Here is a 21,873-nt window from a genome sequence, read left to right as displayed (position 1 = left end):
CTTACTGGTTGTGGTAGCAGACACCTAAGATGGTGCCCAGAGACCCCCACCCCCTGGCATTCATGCCCCCTGAACCCCTCTCCCCTTGGGTGAGCTGGATCGAGCACCGTGCAGAGAAGGTGGTGAGAATGATGGACATCTCTGAGATGAGGTTATAAAAGACTGTGACTTCCATCTTGCTGGCTTGGGTGAACCAAGCTGCCATGTTGGAGAGGCCTTCGTGGCAAGAAACCTAGTATTTTAAGTATTTATCATAATTTATTTGTATTGAGAGAACTCAATTTCTTCTGGCATCAGGGCTGTTAGGCAAGTGGAAGAAACTCCAAACCCTCTCCTGTTTAAGCCACTCTCCCAGCCCCCTCCCTGCCATACACACCCTTCATTTCTCCTTCTCTGACCCCCACACAAAAAGTAAGTCCTGTGCCATCAGGACTGATGACTGCATCAAGTGACTCTGGGGATTATGTCCCCACGACTCCCACCCTGTCACTAAACCCTGAATGGGCCAAAGCTTTCATGTTGGAGCTAGAAGGAAAGAGAGCACAAATAGAGGGCTTAGATCAGGGGTCCTCACACTTTTTAAACAGGGGGCCAGTTCACTGTCCCTCAGACCGTTGGAGGGCCGGACTATAGTTTAAAAAAAAAATATGAACAAATTCCTATGCACACAACGGCAGCAAAAACACCCGGCGGGCTGGATAAATGTTTTCGGCGGGTTGCATGTGGCCTGCGGGCCGTAGTTTGAGAACCCCTGGCTTAGCTAATACACCAAATCTCTCATAAAATGCCCTGGAAAGGCACAGATCACCAGGCAGGGAAGGGAAGGACATGGGAGGACATGGTGGCAGAGAATTCCCGAAGCCCCTCTGCAGGAAGACAGCAAAGGAAGCAGGGACAGCCACTGCAGAGCCACACAGGGAGGGGCAGGACGCGCCCATGGCAGTTTCACATGGTTCACGGGGGCTGTATATCCCAGAGGCCATTGCTCAGGAACCATCTCACTCCCCTGTGCGTTCGAGGGCCTCCTCGGCACCAAGGTGTTCAGTCAGTATCCCCTGGCTCTCACTGACCCTGTGGCCTGAGAGAACATTTTTTAAAAAGCAATATTCCACTTCTCAATTGGGACCTGTATTATTTTTAAAAGTAAATTGCAATCTGGAGGGGGGACAGAGGACTTCTTTGTATGGACATTATACTTCATTAAATACTTCCCCGGTTTTATCTGTAACTAGGAAATAATTAGAAGGATGAACACAGTTTCTTAAGTGATACTAGAAAGTAGGATTTCTGGTTCCTTTACGTTGTCTAATTTTTATGTAATGACCTGCATTGCTTTGCAAGATTTTAAACATGTAATAAAAAAGAACAATCCTTTCAAGACAAGTGCAGGAACGACATCGACAGTAGTTAGAAAATATGACATTTTATTTTCACTCAGGATGTACAGTACGTGAATTTGGAAGTGAAATCATTGCAAGGTTCTGCAGTGTAGAACCTTACTATCGGCCCACCATTAATTAGTCCATTCATCGCAAAGCAGCCGCACCAGGGTCAGCTCCATTTGTGCTGTAGTTGAAATGAGCTCTCAACGTTAAACACCCAGTAGCATGTGAGTAATAGGTTACAGCAGACATGAACTAAGTTTCAACATTTCATCTTTGGAACAAATTCTGCTTATTTACATGTTAAGAATAGGTATTCTAATCACTTTCCCTATTGTGAGTTTTAATGACTGATTTTACGCTACAGAAGGTTTGCCAGCTGTTACTTTTAGTTTCTAAAAGCAGTAACTTATTGTTTATAAAAGGTGATGTTGAAGGCGCTTTTAGAGATATTTGAGGAGAACAAGATTACTACTGAAAGAACTGCACATGTTTTCAAGCATAACACACATGGTTGCATATTTAACTGAGCTGTTTTAAGACAGTGGCAGTTGTACTACCTCACATACTTTCCTACCATTTAAACCTCATAATTACAGTTTGAATATACAGTCTGACTTAGACCTCTGCACAGCCTCTAAAGCATGGTTTTCAGGTTTGTTTTTATACATAAATTAGAGCTGAAGTTGGTCCTTGATTTGAAGAACTGTGCTACCTGGAAGCACTACATCTTACACTATTGATGGCTAACAGCAGCTTTACAGGGGAAGCATCCCAGCGGTACCTCCCACACCACCGACCCCGGACAAGAGCCTCTCAGAGGCCCACGCTGCCTTGAAGGGTCCGGAGGAAGCAGCTGAGCAGCCAAGGGCAGTCCTAAAATCAGGTGACTTTGGACCATTAGCATAAGAGAGAGACTTTACAATCTTTGATTTCATTTATACCCTTTAAAAAAGGTACAGCATACCTGAACTTTCCATCACACTTGAAGAAGCTGAGCTCCTAAGGCAGCCCCACAGAGACTCCCAGGAACACGGCCCCTTCTCTTCCCACCGCGAAGTCATGGCTGTGTTGTCAAGCTCCTTGATGAATGGAGAAAACTTACACTTTATAAGCAGAGCAGTTAGCGTCCATTAAGAAGAGTCCGAAGGTGTGTAGGAAAGTATGCTTGCCAACAGTAATGCTTCCATAGTGACGATAATGAAACTGAGCTAGATGAACAATGGACTGTTTTACACAATGAAAGCTAGATTTTTGATATATATTACTTATTCTCCAATAGTTGATTAAACTGACAATGGACAGATTCCTTCCCTCTGTGAGCTGAATTCAGGTTATGTTTGAATTACAGAACAGCTTCAGATTATAAACACAGCGTCCAACAGTAGAGATCACCAGGCAGATCACCAATGGTCAGTCAGCGCCCCGCACAGACAGATGTGCTCGGGGTAAAGGCTTCCTAAGACCTCGGCTCCTGTGGAAAGCGGGTCAGTAAAGACTCCAGTTCTGCAGGATGGAGTCTTGCAGGCCAAGCCGCTTTCCACAGACACAAACTCAGTCTATCTTTTCTTTCTGGACCAATCTGGGAGCATCGACAAAATCTTTGCCGTTGTAAAGGATAATAAAAAATGTTCCAACGCTTGCAACTCCCCAGAAGAGCACATAGGCCAGTGTTTCTGTCCAAGTGTCACCTGTTGATACAAAAAAACAAAGAGTTGATAAGTAAGTCATTTACTGAGACCAGAGCCAATATTCAGCCGTTCAGCACATCTTGGACATTAAAAGTTTACAAAATACAGAACCTCTCGCTTGAGCTTTAGGCCAGCAGTTCTCAAGCTCTGGCTGGGCTTGGTAGCCTATTTGAATAACATGTAACCAGTGCTGAGGGCACTTCTCAGCCCTGCAGCTCACGAAGGTCAGCAGCAGGCCAGGCAAGCTGGACTTTGCTGCAGTCCCTGAGGAGTGGACCTTGTGTACCCTGTCCGTGTGATCACACTGGCCTCCTTGGTGGAGAGGAAAGCAAGGTGGGGACCCACTCCTGAGGGCTGTGGGAAAGCATGCTGCAAGGGGGTCCTAGTCTCTTAGATACCAAAGTAGGGACTGAAAATCAGACACTACTGTATATAAACTCCACAAGGCTCATTATTTCATAGCAAGCAACTGACATGAGATATTACCATCCACAGCATTCAGTATCTTTCTACTTAAAAACATAACAAAATCTGTGTGATTGCTCATTTTCCCAGCTCTTGAGTCTCAAAATTCTTCCTGGACAAAGGAGAAAGGCTGCTCCTCACAAGCCCCCTGCCCCCACCGTTCCCCAGACAACTGTCCAGGTACTCAGGCCATGCCCAGCCCTGGCTCTCCTGCCTCTCAGGGGGGGACGGGACTTTACAAGGAAATGCAAGTCCACAGTAAAAAATAAAAATAAAAATAGCACAACTAACTCAACAGTGGGGGGACTCCCAGGAAATGGCATTGGGCGGTGTTGTGAAGAAAGCAGTCAGAGGATTTGGGAGTAAACAGCCTGCAGGCCTGAGGGACCAGGAAGCACATGCTGGCTGGCCCTGTCCCCTTCCTTCTGCCCACACCTGACACGGGACCATTTGTGCCACACGGTGATCCCTATGCCCTCCAGCCCTGGGCCTGTTATTACACTATGAGCTAAGAAGGCTTTTTACCTTATTAGAGTGGTAAAAACAAAGTGCACAACAGAGATCACAGGTAGTTTGCAAAGTGTAAACTATTGATTATCTAACTCTTGACAGAAAAAATTTCCTAAGTAAACTTAGCAAAAAAAAAAAAAGTAAGCCCTGTGTTAAAGCAACCATAGGCCGCCTCCTTCCCCACAGTGGCTGCTGCAATGCTCACCACCCCAGGAGATGCAGATGAGAGGGACTGGCTCCCTTCCAGGAGCGGGTGGGCAGAACCTGTGTGGTGGGGGTGAAACAGGAGTCCTTCATTCAGCAAACTGAGCTGGGGACTTCCTATACCCCGGATGCAGGCAGTAACCAAGGAGAGAGACCGTCTATGCACTCAGGAAGGTGCTGATCCAGTGAGAGAGGGGTGTGCAGATCATTACCACTGAGAGGCACACGAAAAAAAGAAATCCTAGGTGCTTAGGAAGTTAAAGGGGGGGGGGGGGGGGGCTTACGAGTGCTATGGAAATCAGAGGAGGAAAGGGCGCCTGGTGGGAGAATCAGGGAACACTGTGTGTGTTTTTGGGGGGCGCATGGGGGCGGCATCTGAATAGGGTCCAGGCTGAGAAATGTTAGCCCAAGGAATGCAGGGTGGGGGTGGAGACTGGAGGCTGACCCAGTACAAGAGCACAATACAGCCCAGGCAGGCGCCAATTCCCAGAGACTGCAGAGTACTTAATGGAGACACGTGAATCTTAGGTGCTTAGTAACTTAGTTACAAGAAAATATTGAGAGAAAAAAAGAAAACCAGTAAAGACCTTGCAGCTCAGTCCGTAGGCAATTTTGCTCTCAATCTGTTAAAATTTAATAAGTACTATATTAACCTACTAACAACATTTGTCCAATAGGTGATTGGTTAAATAAACTATACATCCATAAATGGAATACTTTGGAGTCTTTAAAAATAAAGAACATGGCCCTAGCCGGTTTGGCTCAGTGGATGGAGCGTCGGCCTGCGGACTGAGGGGTCCCAGGTTCGATTCCGGTCAAGGGCATGTGCCTTGGTTGCGGGCACATCTCCAGTGGGGGGTGTGCAGGGGGCAGCTGGTCGATGTTTCTCTCTCATCGATGTTTCTGACTCTCTATCCCTCTCCATTCCTCTCTGTGAAAAATCAATAAAATATATATTTTAAAAAAATAAATAAATAAAGAACATGGAAAAGGTTTATATTGCTCAGTGGAAAAAACAAGTTTTTAAAAAATGTATATTTCAAGATTAAAACATCAAAATATTAAGAGTAGTTAGCTTATCTCTAGAAAGCAGATGATAACAGGAAAAAAACATTTATGAAGCTACCGAGTATATTTTTTCCTCTGGTCACATCTAAGGACTAATCTTACCTGTTCATTCTACTCACTGAATTTATTTGGGGAACATCAAGTGTTGAGTAGACTCTAAAACTCAAGATGCTATACAAGGAAAGTTCAACATTCTAAACGAGTGTAAGATGGTGAAATAGGAGCAGACTTACCAGCCATAAGGAGGCAGATAATGCACATTGAAAAGGCCACGACCATGATAATAGGCAACTGGGAGAGAGAACAGAGAGAGAAAACATCAGTAAGAATGCTCCCTAGTGGTTGCATAATCAGTTTGCTTTCCCTGAAAGAGAATAAACCTCGTCCGCTATCTAATATACAAATATCTTTTTTCAAAAAACATCACCACTTAGGGGTTAGTCACAGCTGCCTAGACCTTTAGATGGTTAAGTAATCAAACGTGAGAAGCATGACTTTGCTCCAAATCAAGTACCACATGGAGGGCAGCTGCCCAGATGCGAGCCAAGGACACCAGGCCCCCTTCCTTCCAGGACTCTGCCCACTGGAATGGGACCCCAGAGTGGCTCCTGCAAGTCTGGTAAAAGGAGTCAAAAAGGAGAGAAGTACCGGAACCGTACAAGCACACCTTGTTTTATTGTACTTCTTACTGCGCTTTGCCCTTTTTTTTTTTTTTTAAACAAATTGAAGGTTTGTGGCAACCCTGTGTCAAGCAAGCCCGCCAAGGCCATTTTCTTACAGGCTCAGGTGATGGTTAGCATTTTTTAGCAATAAATTTTTTTTTTAATTAAGATCTGTACATTGCTTTTTTTTAGACATAATGCTATTGCCCACTTCAGACTACAGCACAGTGCAAGCGTTTACATGCACTGGGAAACCAAGAGTTCCCGTGACTCACTGCGTGGCGATAGCCGCTGCACTGCGGTATCTGGAACTGACACCGCAGTATCTCTGAGGCATATGCCTGTACTTTGCCTTCTGAGACACAAGGTTGCCTCCAACAATCCCTGCACGTAAGGGGCGTGGAGTCTTCCTGAAATGAGAAGCCTTTTACGTTCCCCTTGCTATGGTTCTTGCATTAAAAGGATGTGCAAGACGGAGTGAAATCTGAAAGAAAAATGCTCCGAAGTTTCTTTACTCCTCTCCCAGTACACTCCTAGGGGAAACCGGAGCATTTATATTCCATTTAGAATTCATAAATGTTTTAAATCAAGGGGAGTTGGCACCATTTATACCCTCAGATACAATGCTTTTAATAACTTGAAAAAATAAGGTTTCTTACCGCCAGAAATTTCAAATCCCGTGGAACACTTAGAGGACTATGAGATTCTAATTCGTCCACCGAGTAGTTCCCCAGAAACAAGTCTATGGCGTCCTAGAACAGACAGAAGAAAACCATTAACTCCCAAGTCAGGTGTGCACACATTACTGAGGAACAGTGCAAAGGTGCAACCACCAATGACCAATAATCAGCATCAAATACAAACTCACTTGTCTGAATCCATCAGAAAAGTTGTTCTTGTAATACCGAATCAGTGAGTTCCAGCCGTCCTTTACAAGTCCCAGCTGAGTTCTCTTCCCAGTTCTGGTTGAAAGAGGTCAATTTTGAGTTACATACAGTGGGGCCTTGACTTACGAGTGTCCCGACTAACGAGTTTTTTGAGATACCAGCTGTCTCTCAGCCGATTTTTTGCATTGAGTTGATAGAGTAATTTGAGTTAACGAGCTCAGTCTCGGAACGAATTAAACTCTTAAGTCAAGGCCCCACTGTATTTGCATATTAAATTCCCCCAGTTTTACAGTGTGAGAAAAAGTGACCAGTAAGTGTGTGTTACGGAGATAAGGGAGTTACGACAATTTTTAAAATCAACCCTGAACCTATAAAGGAGATACCTCACAAATGACCAGTAGTGGGGTCCAAGAATATGTATTCTCTTTCTAAAACACCACCAAAGTAGCACAAAGAGGAAAAGCATTCAGTTCCCTTTGCAAAGACCAGAAATAAGAGGAGAAACACAAAGTCCAGGTTAAGGGGTATGAAACAGCAGAAAGGCTAAGAAATCCTATTTTGCTCCCAGGGAATCCACACAGCGGAAAAAGCCCACCCGCATCGGTAACAAATTCAGTGGTCCCACCTCTCGCTATCAGTGTGGTCCCAGGAGCAGCGTCAGAAACCGGGTGCTTGCTTAGAGGTGCAGAATCTCAGGCCCGCCCCAGAACTGCTGGCCCTAACCAGGGACTCGGGGGCCCAGTACATCTGAGAACTGAAGAGCTGTTGTTCTCAATCCTCGCTGTGCATGTGAATCACCCAGGGAGGCGAAGAGCCCACGAGCAAGCCTGGGCCTCACCCGACCTGACTGGTCTAATGGGGCCCGGGCGCTGCTGTTTGCTCTTATTGCTGCTGTCTGAAAGCTGTCCAGGTGGCCCAGACCTGTGAACACCGAATGTTATTTAAAAAGCATGGCTTGCCTGGTAAAGTCAGTCTTCAAGGCACCAGTTCCCGCATACTGTTTGGCACAAGCATTTGCGTTGTCAGCCCAGGCTGTGAAAAAAAGTAAAAAGCAGCTGATGATGAAAATGACAACCAGAGTTCTAAATCTAAAATATTAATTTATTTCAAAATTTGAGTAACTTTGCCTCTATTAAAACACCTACCATTTTTGTAAATCTTCTCAAATTCATCTTGTTCTTCAAGCTTTTGTCCCACATGCAAAACACCTAGTCTCTGAAATGAGAAGGACCCCATGTTTACATCTACTAGGTTTCAGCACCCAGGATTTAAAAGAAAAAGCAGACCGTCCTGCCCTAGCTGGTTTGGCTCAGTAGGTAAGAGTGTCGGCCTGCAGACTGAGGGGTCCCAGGTTTAATTCTGGTCAAGGGCACGTACCTTGGTTGCAGGTTCCCTGGCCCTTTTCGGGGTGCATACAGGAGGCAACCAATCGTGTTTCTCTCTGTCTCTCCCTCTCCCTTCCACTCTCTCTTAAAATCAATGGAAAAATATCTTCGGGTGAGGATTAACTAAAAAAAAGGGCAAGAAAAAGCAGACCATCCTCAAATCGCTTCACGTGGTTCCTGGTTCTGGCTGCAGGCAGGAGGTGCGTTCCTTGTTGAGGTCCCAGTGGACCCAGGCCCTCTGCCCAGCCAGGGGGCAAAGCCTCTCTGAGGGTTCCCCCGCAGCCCCAGCACCAAGGGAACAGGCAGGGCTGTCAGTACTTGGGGGAGGAGTGGAGGGAAAGGAAAAGGAGAAAGTGAACGCTCCTGTGAGATTCCTGCCATCGCTTCCTCCTTCCACTGCCTTTACCCCTCTGCCTTCCCCACAATTCACCATCCCCAGGCTTCCTCACCCCAAACTTACCCCCTAACCAGCGAGAAATGGATGAACTCTACCTGCCCACAAACTGCATACCCATGAAGCCCTTCACATATCATTTCAGGATTCCTGGGCACCCGTGGCTCCTTTGGGTTCAGTGGTCACTGGTTAGAAAGCCCTGCATTGGGCTTGGTCGTGGACCCTCAACCCTCTCAGAACCACCGTCTTCTCTGTGTCTACCCCAGACACAGCACAGGTGTGGTAACCTCAGTGACCTCAGCGGGGTAGCAGCTCTGCCCTCACTGGAAATGGAAAGAGGCACCCCTGGCGTCCCCACCCCAGTGCATCCGGCACTGATGACACCAGAGAGGTTCCTGCCCCGAGTGTCTACAATCGGTCAGGTTTATACCACCATATTCAGCATTAGAACAGTTCACTGTAGCTTACAGAACCTGGTTAAGTAGAGTTTTGTTCATCAGCCTTGGAAAACACCATTCTTAATGTTGCCGCTATTGAAAAACACACTCTGAAGTCAACCCAACAGACTGACAAGCACCCAATTCAACAGGAAACTGGAGAACCTCCAAGAGGGAGTCCACGCCCTGGGCACATGCTACTTTAGGGTTCCGGGACAATTCATCCCGGGGGGAGGTACTCTACTGCCACAGTTCCTCCCTGGGTGCCACAAAACCTCTGTGAACAAAGTTGAATGCTTCCTAATTATTTCAGCAGGAAACCATTTGGGATGCATTTTTGTTTGCCCCTCATAACAAATGCCAATGTGATCTAGAAAGTTGGATGCTACATATTTTTTAAAAATATATTTTATTGATTTTTTACAGAGAGGAAGGGAGAGGGATAGAGAAACATCGATCAGCTGCCTCCTGCACACTCCCTACTGGGGATGTGCCCGCAACCAAGGTACATGCCCTTGACCGGAATCGAACCTGGGACCCTTGAGTCCGCAGGCCGGCGCTCTATCTATCCACTGAGCCAAACCGGTTAGGGCAGATACTACATATTTTTAAGTCCAAACATAAATAGAAGAAAATATTCACATCTATTTTCTGAAACAGCATGATCTCAATGATGAAGCAAAGCTGTGTCAGAGCTTTTTACCTGGGAGTCAATATCCTTGGCCAGTAGTAAGAGATGCAAATGAAAACAACCTGGAGGTGCTACTGTGTACTACTAACATAGAAAACAGTTTTAAGTGGAAATATCTAATGCTGGCAAGAGTTCCATGAAATGGATCACTTACTGATGTCCGTGTAAGTGATCCAAAATGGCATGACCCTTGTGAAAAAATATGTGAGTGTGTGTGTGTATAATTCCCTTTAACCCAGTAATTGAACTTCCAGGAATTAACCCGAAGGAAATAAAGTAACAATGATACATGCATATATCCTCTCTACAGTGTTATTTATAAGCCAACAATGTAGCAACCTAAATGACTTAGTAAAACTGAATGCAACCCATAAAAATTATGACATATATGATGCTAGAGGAAATTGCAAAACTGAAACTTGCACATGCACATACCGACCACGGAAAATGCACAGCCACAGATGGCAAGACACAAAAACAACATAAGCTGGGTTAAGGTGAGGGCAACATGAATGTTTTTTGTTATTGATTTTTAAAGATGAAGTTTCTTTAATTTTTTGCTATACTGTTGAATAAAAGAAGAGAAGGCCCTAGCTCCGTGGTCGGCAAACTGCGGCTCACGAGCCACTTGCAGCTCTTTGGCTCCTTGAGTGTGGCTCTTCCTAAGCCTTAGGAGTACTTAAGTTAATAACAATGTACCTACCTATATAGTTTAAGTTTAAAACATTTGGCTCTCAAAAGAAATTTCAATCGTTGTACTGTTGATATTTGGCTCTGCTGACTAATGAGTTTGCCGACCACTGCCTTAGCTGGTTTGGCTCAGTGGATAGAGCCTTGGCCTGTGGACTGAAGGGTCCCAGGTTCAACTCCGGTCAAAGGCACATGCCCAAGTTTCAGGCTTCATCATAAGTAGGGGGCGTGCAGGAGGCAGCCGATCAGTGATTCTCTCATCATTGACGTTTCTCCTTCTCCCTTCCTCTCTGAAGTCAATAGACAAAGAAAGAAAGGAAAGGAAAGGAAGGAAAGAAAAAAAAGGAAGAAAAGGAAGGAAGTAAGGGAGGGTGGGAGGGAGGGACTGCACCTGCAGCTGGGCCTGAAGCGAGCGCCGAGCTAACAGACTCTGGATCACGTTGGTTCTGTCCAGACAGTCCATGCAGTTGCTGCGGAACACGCCTTCCTGATTCGTCACCACCTTGCCAGTAGAGTCCACTAGAAAATAACTAAAACATATTTGTATAAACACTCTCATAAAAGTCAATTATATCTACCAAGGACATACCTCTTATAACACAGGACTCCGATCAGTAACATTATTAAAACCAGTAAACTGAAATGTCAGACAGGAAATGCATGATCCAGGGATACTTGGTTCCCACAGACCAAAAAGACGTTTGAAGTGCTGAGGCAAGTGAACGCCCCATCCAAACAACAACTGTAACATCACAGGTCGTTTCACCTAGACAGTGGTCGGCAAACTGCGGCTCTTTGGTCCCTTGAGTGTGGCTCTTCCACAAAATACAGACTTCTGCGCATGGGCCACGAAGTTTCGATCACACTGTACATGCGCGCCCGCACGTGGTATTTTGTGGAAGAGCCGCACTCAAGGGGCCACAGAGCCGCATGTGGCTTGCAAGCCGCAGTTTGCCAACCACTGACCTAAGAGATGTGAAGAAGCTCAGCTGGAGATTGTAAAGGTTGCCATGGCATCAACCATGCTTCCCTAAGGCCAGAGGAGGCTTCACCTGACATAATCATCCCACCTCCGTCCCATGTGTCAGGATGTCTTGAAACACGGTCCCTGTACTATCCATGTCAGAATTCCCTGTTTGCCGAAACCGGTTTGGCTCAGTGGATAGACCGTCGGCCTGCGGACTGAAAGGTCCCAGGTTCGATTCTGGTCAAGGGCATGTACCTGGGTTGCGGGCACATCCCCAGTAGGAGATGTGCAGGAGGCAGCTGATCGATGTTTCTCTCTCATTGATGTTTCTAACTCTCTATCTCTCTCCCTTCCTCTCTGTAAAAAATCAATTAAAAAATATTTAAAAAAAAAAAAAGAATTCCCTGTTTGTTCAAAGTGAAGGTGGTTGGCCTTGAGGTAAATTAAGAATTTCTGAAGCAAGGGTTGGATGTTATACATTAAAACATTTTTAAATCCTTTCTTAAAACAAATAATAAAAATTTTATAAGGTGTAATGGGGTATTTGAAGAATCAGTCTCCCTTTCTCCCCTTAACCACCAGATGTCTGCACTGGAGCCAACCTGGTCTCCAGTTCCTGAGTCTCCTGCAGTGTTAACAATCTCCTCAGAGAATGCTCTGCACTCGAAAATTCGACAACACACATGGAGGCGAAGAGCATGAACTCTGACAGCAAGCAACTGATTTGCTAGCCTTACTCCTTAGGCAACTTAACTAGCTGTGTGACTTTACATGATTAACCTAATCTCTCCAAGCCTACATTTTTTCATCTACAAAATGGAGGTGACAGCACCACGCTGGGCTGCTTGAAGGTGTGAATGATAACGCATAATACACACAGAAGTCAAAGTGCTTGGCAGAATGCATGAACAGCATGTGATGAATACTAGATAATACTAATTAAGGCAGACAAATTGACAGGATGGTTTCCATTCCTTCTTCTGGCTTTAAAATAAGTAAAGACTGACATATGCGCAAAGTACAGTAAATCTGTGAACAACACAGTAAATAGCATGGTAAAAGCACACAAAAAAATGCTATGAGGACATTCAGACCCTTTGACCCATTAATTTCTACTCTCAAGAATTTATTTTAGGAAATAATTTAACAGAAGTAACATATGTACCCAGAGTGATTCACTGCAACACAACCTTCCATGGCAGGAAGAGAAAAGGAAACAAATACTCAACCAAGGAAAGCATTGAACTGAAACTGTATCATGACGCAAGGGAACACAGAATGCCATTAAACACAAGCCTCACAAGGGCTGGAAACGCTAATGACACAAATCTGTGACAATGTTTAGTTAAAACAACTGAATATTAAACAGTGTAAGTTAACGTCAATTATGTAAAAATTATAAATGTGTGAAAGATAATTCATAAAAACACAAAAATACCCTGTTATGGGTCATTTTTAAGAATTTAAAAATATTTCTAAATTATAAAGTCTCATCTTTTCAATATAAAAAAATCTAGTCCAGCCGGCATGGCTCAGTGGTTGAACGTCAACCTGTGAACCAGGAGGTCACGGTTCGATTCCTGGTCACGGCACATGCCCAGGTTGCAAGGCTCGATCCTCAGTGTGGGGAGTGCAGAAGGCAGCCGATCAATGATTTCTCTCATCATTGATATTTCTATCTCTCCCCCTCCCTTCTTCTCTTAAATCAATAAAAAATATGTTAAAAAAACAAAAACAAAAGAAAACTCTAAAAATAATAGTATGGACAAGTGCTGTCAACCCAGGGAAATGTATTTGTAAGTCTGCTAGACAATGAATAAATATGGTTAATATATACACAGATCTTTTTCCACGACCACCACAGGGAAATAATAGCTTACCTTAATTCATCCTGCATTTCTGCTACCCGATCCAATAAAATACTTAGTCGATCCCATCTCATATTTTTACATTCCTTATGGAAGTCAAAGGCAATATATCTACCAAAACAAAAGATATTCAAAACTGACCAAAGGTTACTCACTTTCCCTCTAACAACAATACCGTCCTAGCTGACTGTCCTCTCTATATCACAGCACACAGCTACCCTGGGACAGCAGGCCCCCTTCCCTCCAGGTTTACACTGTGCACACACCCACCTCCTCTCGCTCGTAACCTACAGAGGGAAAATGCACCCACTCCTGCCTTCACATGCTCTTCTAGAGGCCCTCAGACTGAGAACAGAGCAGCCTAGCTCAGTGCAGGAGTGAACTCAGGTGTAGCAACCAGGCGTGCAATATAAAGGAGCCCTCTCCAACTAAGTATCTGACACATGTTACCCCCATGTGCAAAGGACAGGGTCCCACTGTATTGTTTTTCAAAGTGTTTAAAATGTTCAAAATGGTTAGATGGTGCTGTGTACTAGGGAAGAACAGAGGCAGAATGGCCGCCACTCTGGTTACTGACCATACTAACAAGAAATTTCCTTTTGCCAATATCTATGCATCACACACACGGTAGAATTTTCCTGTTTGTCAATCTATGATGGGCTGTTGTTCAGTTATCCGATACTTAAGAGACACACATCTTTTCAATGTTAAAACACATTTATCAGTGACGGCAGCCTACTATGAGCTGAAAAATGCCCCTTGAGAGGGGAAAATCACGAACCAATTCCTGAAGGTTAAGGGGGGAAGAGTGGACAGAGGACCTGAGCACCACAGACACATGAAGATCCTCACGTGTCCCATTTCTGCCTAACTTCCCTCTCAGGCTCAAGCCGAGTCACAAGGTAGGACTAGAAGGAGACTGCACTCATCTACAGAGTTCAACTCAGAGGAGGTGTCTGCTCTCAGGTGACACCTTTGGCTCCTAGAAACTGACGGGGCATCACCAGACTGTGGGCTTGTTCTAAGAAGGTCAAAAAAGGGTCTCCTATCACTTCCATTATTGCAGGGGAGAAGTTAAAAACAAAACTAGAAATAAGTATGAAAATAGAGGTTAACCAACTGAGAGGTTTGGCACTGGGAAGACGGGAGTGAGGGACGCATTTTCAGTGACAGCTCCAATAAAAGTGACACTGTGACAGTTATTTTTGGAGTGCTCTGACCAGAAGGAATAGCTCTAGACTTGTTCAAAGAATTTAAGTAGTTCACTGGCACCTAAATCACATTTATATCTTCTAAGAAGGAGTTACATAGTTTTATTTTGATAATATAAAATATTACATAAAATAGAAAATATGATAATTTTAAGTATATTAGTCTACTGAACCCCAAATAACCCAGTACTATTTCTTTGGAAAGTTTTCCCCGTGTCTGTGACGCCTTCCTACCAGAGCACAGCCCCTCCTCCGCCCCAGTTCCTGCCACAGAAAGCTCCAAATGGGCTGACTCATTACCTCGCACCTCTCCACAGGCAACTACTGATCTTAGAATTGCCCTCTGTTGAAAAGGCTACACAGGGTTTGCAACTGCTGCCTGGTGACTTACAGGAGAGGCCAAGCTGCTGCTCTAGACAAGGCCATCATGCCAGAGTAAAGTGCTCCAGCTCATGAGGGGGCTGCGACCACAGAGACCACACAAAGCTATCACAAGGAAATGTAATTCGTGGCCCAATGACCATAGTGATGCAAAGCCTCTAGAAGGTGATTTTAATCAGGGACTAAATTTTTGCAAAGTTCAAATTAAACTCAACTGCTAAGAAGTTATTCTGCAATAGAAATTATGCTAGAAAATTTCAAGCCAACAAAATCATGCTTTGATCTAGTATTAAAAAACCAACAAATTAAAACATATGTCTATGAAATACATAATACTAGAGGCCCGGTGCACAGATTTGTGCACCGGTAGGGTCCTTTGGCCTGGACTGAGGGGATCAGGCCAGAACTGGCTTTCGACATCCCCTGAGGGGTCCCGGATTGCAAGAAGGTGCAGGCCAGGCCAAGGGACCCCACCAGTGAATGACTGGGGCCGGGGAGGGACCGTGGGAGGGCTCCAGGACGTGTCTGGCCCGTCTTGCCCAGTCCCAATCAGCCGGACCTCAGCAGCAAGCTAACCTACTGGTCGGAGCATCTGCCCCCTGGTGGTCAGTGCACGTCATAGTGACTGGTTGAACAGTCAGACACTTAGCATAATAGGCTTTTATTATATAGCATAGGATGTGGGATCTATATACTTGTGTATGTGTGCAAGTATACATCTAATCCGAAAAGACTTGTAACAAATTTATATTGAGGTACCTGATCATTCCATTTCCCAAGGAGGACACCATTGTTGCAAATGCCTGTTCAAGTGGCTTCTCGGAGCCCTTCTGGTTAACCTGTAAACAATTTAAAAACACTATAGCTTTAAGTCTATTTGAAAGGAGAGAGTGATGGCCTGGCCAGCTAGCTTAGTTCGCTAGAGCATTGTCCCAAAGTTGCAGGTTTGATCCCGGTCAGGACACATACAAGAACCAACCAATGAATGCCTAAATAAGTGGAACAACAAATCAATGTTTTTCTCTCTCTCCTTTCTTCCCTCTCAAATCAATACATACAAATATAAATTTTTAAAAAAATAAAAGGAGAGAGTGACATCAGCAAAATGCAGGACCAGGAAGCTCCAAGCTCTTGTTCCCTTACAAAAACACTGAGAAAACCAGAAGCTGACAACCAACTTCTTAGGAGCTCTGGAAAACAAAGGTTTACAGCAACCAAGAAAACGTCCAATCAAGAAAAAGCCACTCCTAGGTATATAGCTAAAGGAATGGAGAGCAGGGATTCTTACACCTCTGCTCAAAACAACCCAATGTCCATCAATGAATAAATGGATAAACAAACTGTGGTACACACATATAATGGAATATTATTTAGTCTTAAAAAGGGATGAAATTTTGATACATGCTGTGACATGAGTGGACCTTAACCAATTTATGCGAGGTGAAAGGAGCAAGACACAAAGGAGCAGGTATTTGAACAGGTAAATTTATAGATATGGAAAGTAGGTCAGAGTTACTTGGGGCTGAGGGGAGACAGATAATAGGAAGCTAAGTTTAATGGATACTGAGTTTCTGTTTGGTATGAAGAAAAGTTGGAAATGGTCAGTAGTGATGGCTGCACAACATTCTTAATGTCACTAAACTGCACAATTAAAAATGATAATGATGCAGGGGATTGTTAAGGGCGGGGAAAAAAAGGAGACATATGTAATACTCTTTGTAATACTTTAAGCAATAAAACAATTAAAAAATGATAATGATGAATTTTATGTTAGGTTAAAAAATAAAAGTTTGTTCTGCTCCCCTAGAAACAAGAAACATACCAGATTGATTATGACTTGTTTTCCATAAATAATTAATTGTGAATCAAAATGCCTTTGGAAACCATCCATCTAGAGAAGAAAAGAAGAGTTATTCACTTTACCAGAGGACACTGTAAGAATACTTATAAAAATGATGTAAAGTATCTCCTTGTCTTTTAGATATTCTAAATACCAACTAGTAAATAGCAATTATAAGCCATTCTACTCCAAGATGCAATATTGCTACTTTAACTCCGAGCACAGTATCAAATAGCACACACTAAATACTCTAGTTGCAGATCTTACTGAAATCTCTAAAATCTAAATGTGTGATAGCATTCAACTACAGCTTGTTCTTGCACATTTCTAACATGCCATCTTACAACCATTTGGTTTAGGTTCACTATGTGCCAGGACTAAGCAGAAAGGCCTCAAGGATGATGAATTCTGCCTTACGAGGAATAAATACATGCTCTATATGTAAATTACAATGCCAATAGGCTATTTTTAGCCAGGAAGGAAACCATGGAAGATACACACATGATTTGCTACTTTGTTGATCTGCGGTCGTGGTTTGTACTTGAGGTTTGGTCTTTGAGACCAGAAAACTGGTATTGATCCTCGAGTCTAAAAAAAAAAAAAGAGAAATGTGAAAAAAAAAAAAAAGAACAATAACAAACATACACGTAAACTTGTTTTTCTCACCTTACATGTTGTCAGAGGTATATACATATCAATAACCACAAAGGAAAAGTATATATACAACCTACCAATTATGAAAGAAGTCCATGTGTGCCTGCTCCTAATCTAAAGTTCATGTATTGTGGGAAGACATTTGAAAGGCCCTTTTCTGCTTCTGATTTTATATGCATGTTGCTAGTGTAGTACAGTTTAGTGTTTCCCTAAATTCTAAAGTAAATCAATTTATCTGAGTAGAAATTAATGTTATGTCTGTTATATAATTTGGCATTATAATAAAACTGGAAAATGGCTGTATTCATTCTCAAATGAGTATGTCTATGAACGTGTATGTTTAGCTACTAATGCTCTGGAGCAGCAAGTGCTCCACAACTCCTTAGGGAGGCGAAAAACGAGAAAAGGAGATTATCTCACAATGAAGTCAGCGCAGGTAGAGTCCGCTGTCCCATCACCCCTGCCCTGAATAAGTCTGAAGAATTAGGCTGAAAGGTGGCTCCTTTCCATAACCCCGGCACCTCCTATTCCTACCCCTCTCCTTTAGGGACCTAATTCAAGGGAGGAAGTGCCAGAAAGCTGAGTGTCAGGTTAATAGAATACCCTTGTTTTGGGTGAACTTGTTCCACATTGCAGACAAAGATATTACTTTTAAAAGGAGGAGAGCAGAGAGAAATTTCAATAACCTGACAAAATTATGACCCAAGCAGAAAGGCCAGCTCACCTGGCTGGCTGCCCACAGACATGTTAACTTGCCTGGACAAATGAAGCTTTGCTTCCATTGTAGTGAACAATTTGTTCTGTTTCTACAAAGTTAGCTGCGTGGCCTTCAGAATCAATCCCTAAATTGAAAAAAAATTAAATTAACTGTTTATCACATAAGAAACACACCAGAAACTCACTAGTTCAGTTTAACTTGGAGAGAATTAAGTCAGTTCAAATTAGTGGAAAAGTACTTATAAAAACAAATGCATTAACACATGACCAGAAAGTTAATAGATGCTCATTTTAAACAGGCTTAAAGAGGAGTATTAAGGACCTGTTAACAAATAAAGTTGGTTGTTATTTAATATTAATATATCAAGTGTTTATACATATTTAATCCTATGATTCCTCAAAAACAGTGTTTCTCAAACTTGAGATATATTGTAAAGGAAAAAATTACAAATTCTCAAGGACTCCTGAAAGTTTGTCCATAAATCCCAGGATGTTTTGTTGTTTGTTTGTTTTTTTGGTTAATCCTCACCCGAGGATATTTTTTCCATTGATTATGAGAGGGTGGAAGGTTCTGTGATCCTAACCACCTCACTCATTTAGTGTCTCTCTTCCTCTGCTGTATTATCTACAATAAGGGAGAGTAACCCAATAACTCCCTGGCCCCAAACTTCTACGATTTATCTAAAGGTCCATAGGATTTTACTCTGATAGTCTGGCAAAAAAAAAAAAAAAAAAGAGAGAAACTCCTTTTCATAATAACAGTAACTTTTAATACAGATTTTAAAGGCTTGGTTTAAGGAAACTAGCATTTGCTAGTACAAAGCCTAGAGAACAAATGTAGATCTTTAAAGTTGAAGGCATAAAGTCACATGTCTAGCTTTATGCATGCAAAGAAACGAAGAATAGTAAGAGAAAATACTTTCTGCTATGATTTCAGGTTACTGAAACTACAGAGTTCAGCTTGCTGTCACACATCCAGCAAATAACATGATTGGTGCCTCTTAGAGCAGGAAGCAGCAGTGTATAAGGTCTCTTAACGTTTGCAACATAATACAGTGACTGGAGTAAGGCACAGAAGACCTAACTAATTCTTATAATGAAGCAGCAGATAAGTATCTATTGAGGCTTTCAAATGATAATGAAAACAAAAAAATACAAAAGATTACAGTCATGTCACATTCAGTAGTGACAGATATAACCCAGAACTGCAGCATACTGGACAACATTAATCCTACCTCTCACGTAATAGCGCACGCCAGCTCTGAAGCAACTCCTCCTCGAGATGAGAATCCAATCAAAGTACTTTCCATTAATAGAACACGAGTGCATAGTAATAACTTAACTACATTAAGTAAATATAACATACAGAGAAATCACGTGTATGAAGGAGAGGAGTTTGGTATGACTAAATCTACCTGGATGTCTATAGAAATCTCAAGCTTCACATGTCCGAATGGAACCCTGAATACTCTTAAGCCTCCCTCCCACCTCTAGGCTCTTCCCCGCATCAGTGGATGGCTTCATTCCATGTACTCTGATCAAAAGAGTAAATTTTCAGAAACCACCTCTCTTCCATATCCCATGTACAAATTGTCAGAAAATCCCATTAGCTCTACCTGCAAAATATATCTAGAACCTGCCCATATTCACCACCATAACTTCTATCCTCTAAGTCTTGGGCAACGTTGCCCCTCACCTGGGTTACTGAGGCTGCCTCCTAATCATTCCTTGCATCCTCCCTTGCTCTCCTTTGTCTTATCATGCCCACCCTCTATTTAGATCCCAACAGTTTCTCATCACAGCTGAACTAAGAGGCACGGCCTATTTGGCCCTGCATAATCTCAGCACAGCTACTTCTCTAATCACACCGCCACTCTCTCTGCTCCAGGCATGCGCCTGCCTTGGGGCCTTGGATCTTGTTGATCTCTCTGTATGTATGCAAACCATGTGACTATACCTCTAATCAAGAAACTACATTAATTTAAAGCTTCACATTAAGCCTGTGACAATATTATTTCCTCATGAATAAACTATTCTAAAATCGCCTAGACAGAAAGATCACCTCCATCTCTGCAGGGCACCGTCCTGATTCTAGGTACTCATCAGCATACAGTGCTTGTCCTTCAACAGCCAGCTCATGTTCCTTCCCTATTTTTATTATAATCTCCATGATAAAGATTAGTTTTTAAAGTAAACTTACAATTAGATAATTATTGAATTATAAACTGCTTTTGATTTGATTCTGCAATATTTGAGACTCTCCTCATGCAATATTTGAGGCTATCACTAAACCTGCCTTGTAACAGTATTCAAACAAAGACTGCTAGAAAACTAGAGTATCATGTAAGGATACAGCCGTGTAATACTGGAAGAGCAAACCGATGGACCTGAAATGAAGACATATATTACATTTAGGACTAAATATAGTTTAAAAGTAAACAGCACGACATAAAATGTATTCACACATGAGGAGGTAACATACGAGTATAACAAGGTAGTAATCTTATGGGTAAAAAGAAACTTCTCTCATGTAACATTGTCTTTTCAATTAGAAAATTCAAGAATGTGCTATAATTGTTTGGGCTTGACTACTCAGATTTTAGAACACTAATGAAACCACTGCAGTTGCAGAACATTTTCCTCCCTCCTTTTCAGTCTTTGTCTCCAACAACTCCACTCCTCTAGGGAAAAGATGTGCCCACACTGGCTGTCTGCAGCTCAAACTACTTTGTCCCCAAAAAGAAAAGCACATGACAAAAAATAAAGCCATTAGGCAAATCTGTTTAACCAGATTCACTATATTATGCCTACTAGTTGGTCCTCATTGTTTGTACTTCATTTGTATAAATGAAGGACAGAGGAAGGTGACGCCTATCGAATCACATCCCCACAGAAAGACAAATGCAGAGCTCTCCACTTGCCTGGGTCTTGGCTCTGGCTCCTCATTTCTCCATTATTTGTCCACTAAAACCCATTATCTCCCTCTTACTTATAAAAACAGTGTATTTTTACTTAAGGCTCCTACAGGAGATACAACCGGAGATGGCAGACCTGACCCAAGTTTAATAGTCATAAACAGAGTTAAATTAGAATTATTTACCCAAACCTTTGGTGATTAGGGAGCCATTTATACTATGTAGGCAATTAAAACTTGGACTGTAACAAATAAGCAGGTTTTATTTAGTGTACATTACCTCTGGCTGCGCAGAAAGTTCTCTCAGAAGGTGACAATTCCATACAAACCGCTGATCTGCCTAAGAGAGAAGTTTTACAATTAATAAAACATCTCTTGGCAAGGCGAGTTTCTACAGAAAGAAAAATATGACAACCAATGTTTCCACCTGGTGGCTTTGACAGGCTCCAAACAAAACCCTTCCCCTCAAATCGGGCCCTCCTCTTCTGGGTTTCCTGCCTCACTGCCTCAAGCCAGTGCTGCTGGCCCAGAAACCTGGGAGTCCTCTCAGGATCTTTCTTGCTCATATATTTCGTCAATTTAGTCCAAAGTCTTCTTCCAAATCTGCCCTCTCTTCTACATCCCTACTCCCACCGCCTCAGCAGCACTTGACTCCAGCCTAACTAATGAAGTCAAGTCTTGGCCTTGCCCCTCCCACTGGTCCCTCCACACGCTGCCAGCAATTCTCTAACAGGACACGTAGGTCAGGTCTCCTGTCTGCTGGGAAGTCTTCACTGGCTCTCTGTCATCTAAAGAGCCAAAGCTTCGCATGGCTTCACCAGGCCTGGGATCTGGCAGCCCCTACTTAACTCTCTG

At 43.1% G+C, this 21,873-nt stretch overlaps 1 protein-coding gene across 2 annotated transcripts in view; it reads right to left on the bottom strand.

Moving 5' to 3' along the window:
• Positions 1 to 1,403: 1,403 nt before the first annotated feature.
• The window catches only part of SACM1L (SAC1 like phosphatidylinositide phosphatase), a 39,152-nt gene continuing 18,682 nt past the window's right edge, over positions 1,404 to 21,873 (bottom strand). For both annotated transcript variants that reach the window (XM_070391671.1, XM_070391673.1), the window contains 15 exons: positions 21,299 to 21,358; positions 20,458 to 20,491; positions 19,340 to 19,441; positions 18,144 to 18,229; positions 17,235 to 17,321; positions 16,716 to 16,784; positions 15,653 to 15,732; positions 13,314 to 13,412; positions 10,858 to 10,996; positions 8,015 to 8,084; positions 7,829 to 7,901; positions 6,851 to 6,944; positions 6,642 to 6,734; positions 5,554 to 5,611; positions 1,404 to 3,073 (listed from right to left, as the gene is read on the bottom strand). In XM_070391671.1, the coding sequence (XP_070247772.1) occupies positions 2,937 to 3,073; positions 5,554 to 5,611; positions 6,642 to 6,734; positions 6,851 to 6,944; positions 7,829 to 7,901; positions 8,015 to 8,084; positions 10,858 to 10,996; positions 13,314 to 13,412; positions 15,653 to 15,732; positions 16,716 to 16,784; positions 17,235 to 17,321; positions 18,144 to 18,229; positions 19,340 to 19,441; positions 20,458 to 20,491; positions 21,299 to 21,358 (1,281 nt within the window). In that variant the 3' untranslated portion in view covers positions 1,404 to 2,936. The remainder of the gene's footprint in view (positions 3,074 to 5,553; positions 5,612 to 6,641; positions 6,735 to 6,850; positions 6,945 to 7,828; positions 7,902 to 8,014; positions 8,085 to 10,857; positions 10,997 to 13,313; positions 13,413 to 15,652; positions 15,733 to 16,715; positions 16,785 to 17,234; positions 17,322 to 18,143; positions 18,230 to 19,339; positions 19,442 to 20,457; positions 20,492 to 21,298; positions 21,359 to 21,873) is intronic.

Source organism: Myotis yumanensis, unplaced genomic scaffold, assembly GCF_028538775.1.
Source record: "Myotis yumanensis isolate MYYU_CA2020_CCGP unplaced genomic scaffold, mMyoYum1.0.hap1 SCAF_14, whole genome shotgun sequence".
NCBI classification, from domain to species: Eukaryota; Metazoa; Chordata; class Mammalia; order Chiroptera; family Vespertilionidae; genus Myotis; species Myotis yumanensis.
Note: the sequence above shows the minus strand (reverse complement) of the source record. Positions and strands in the feature narration are given on the sequence as shown.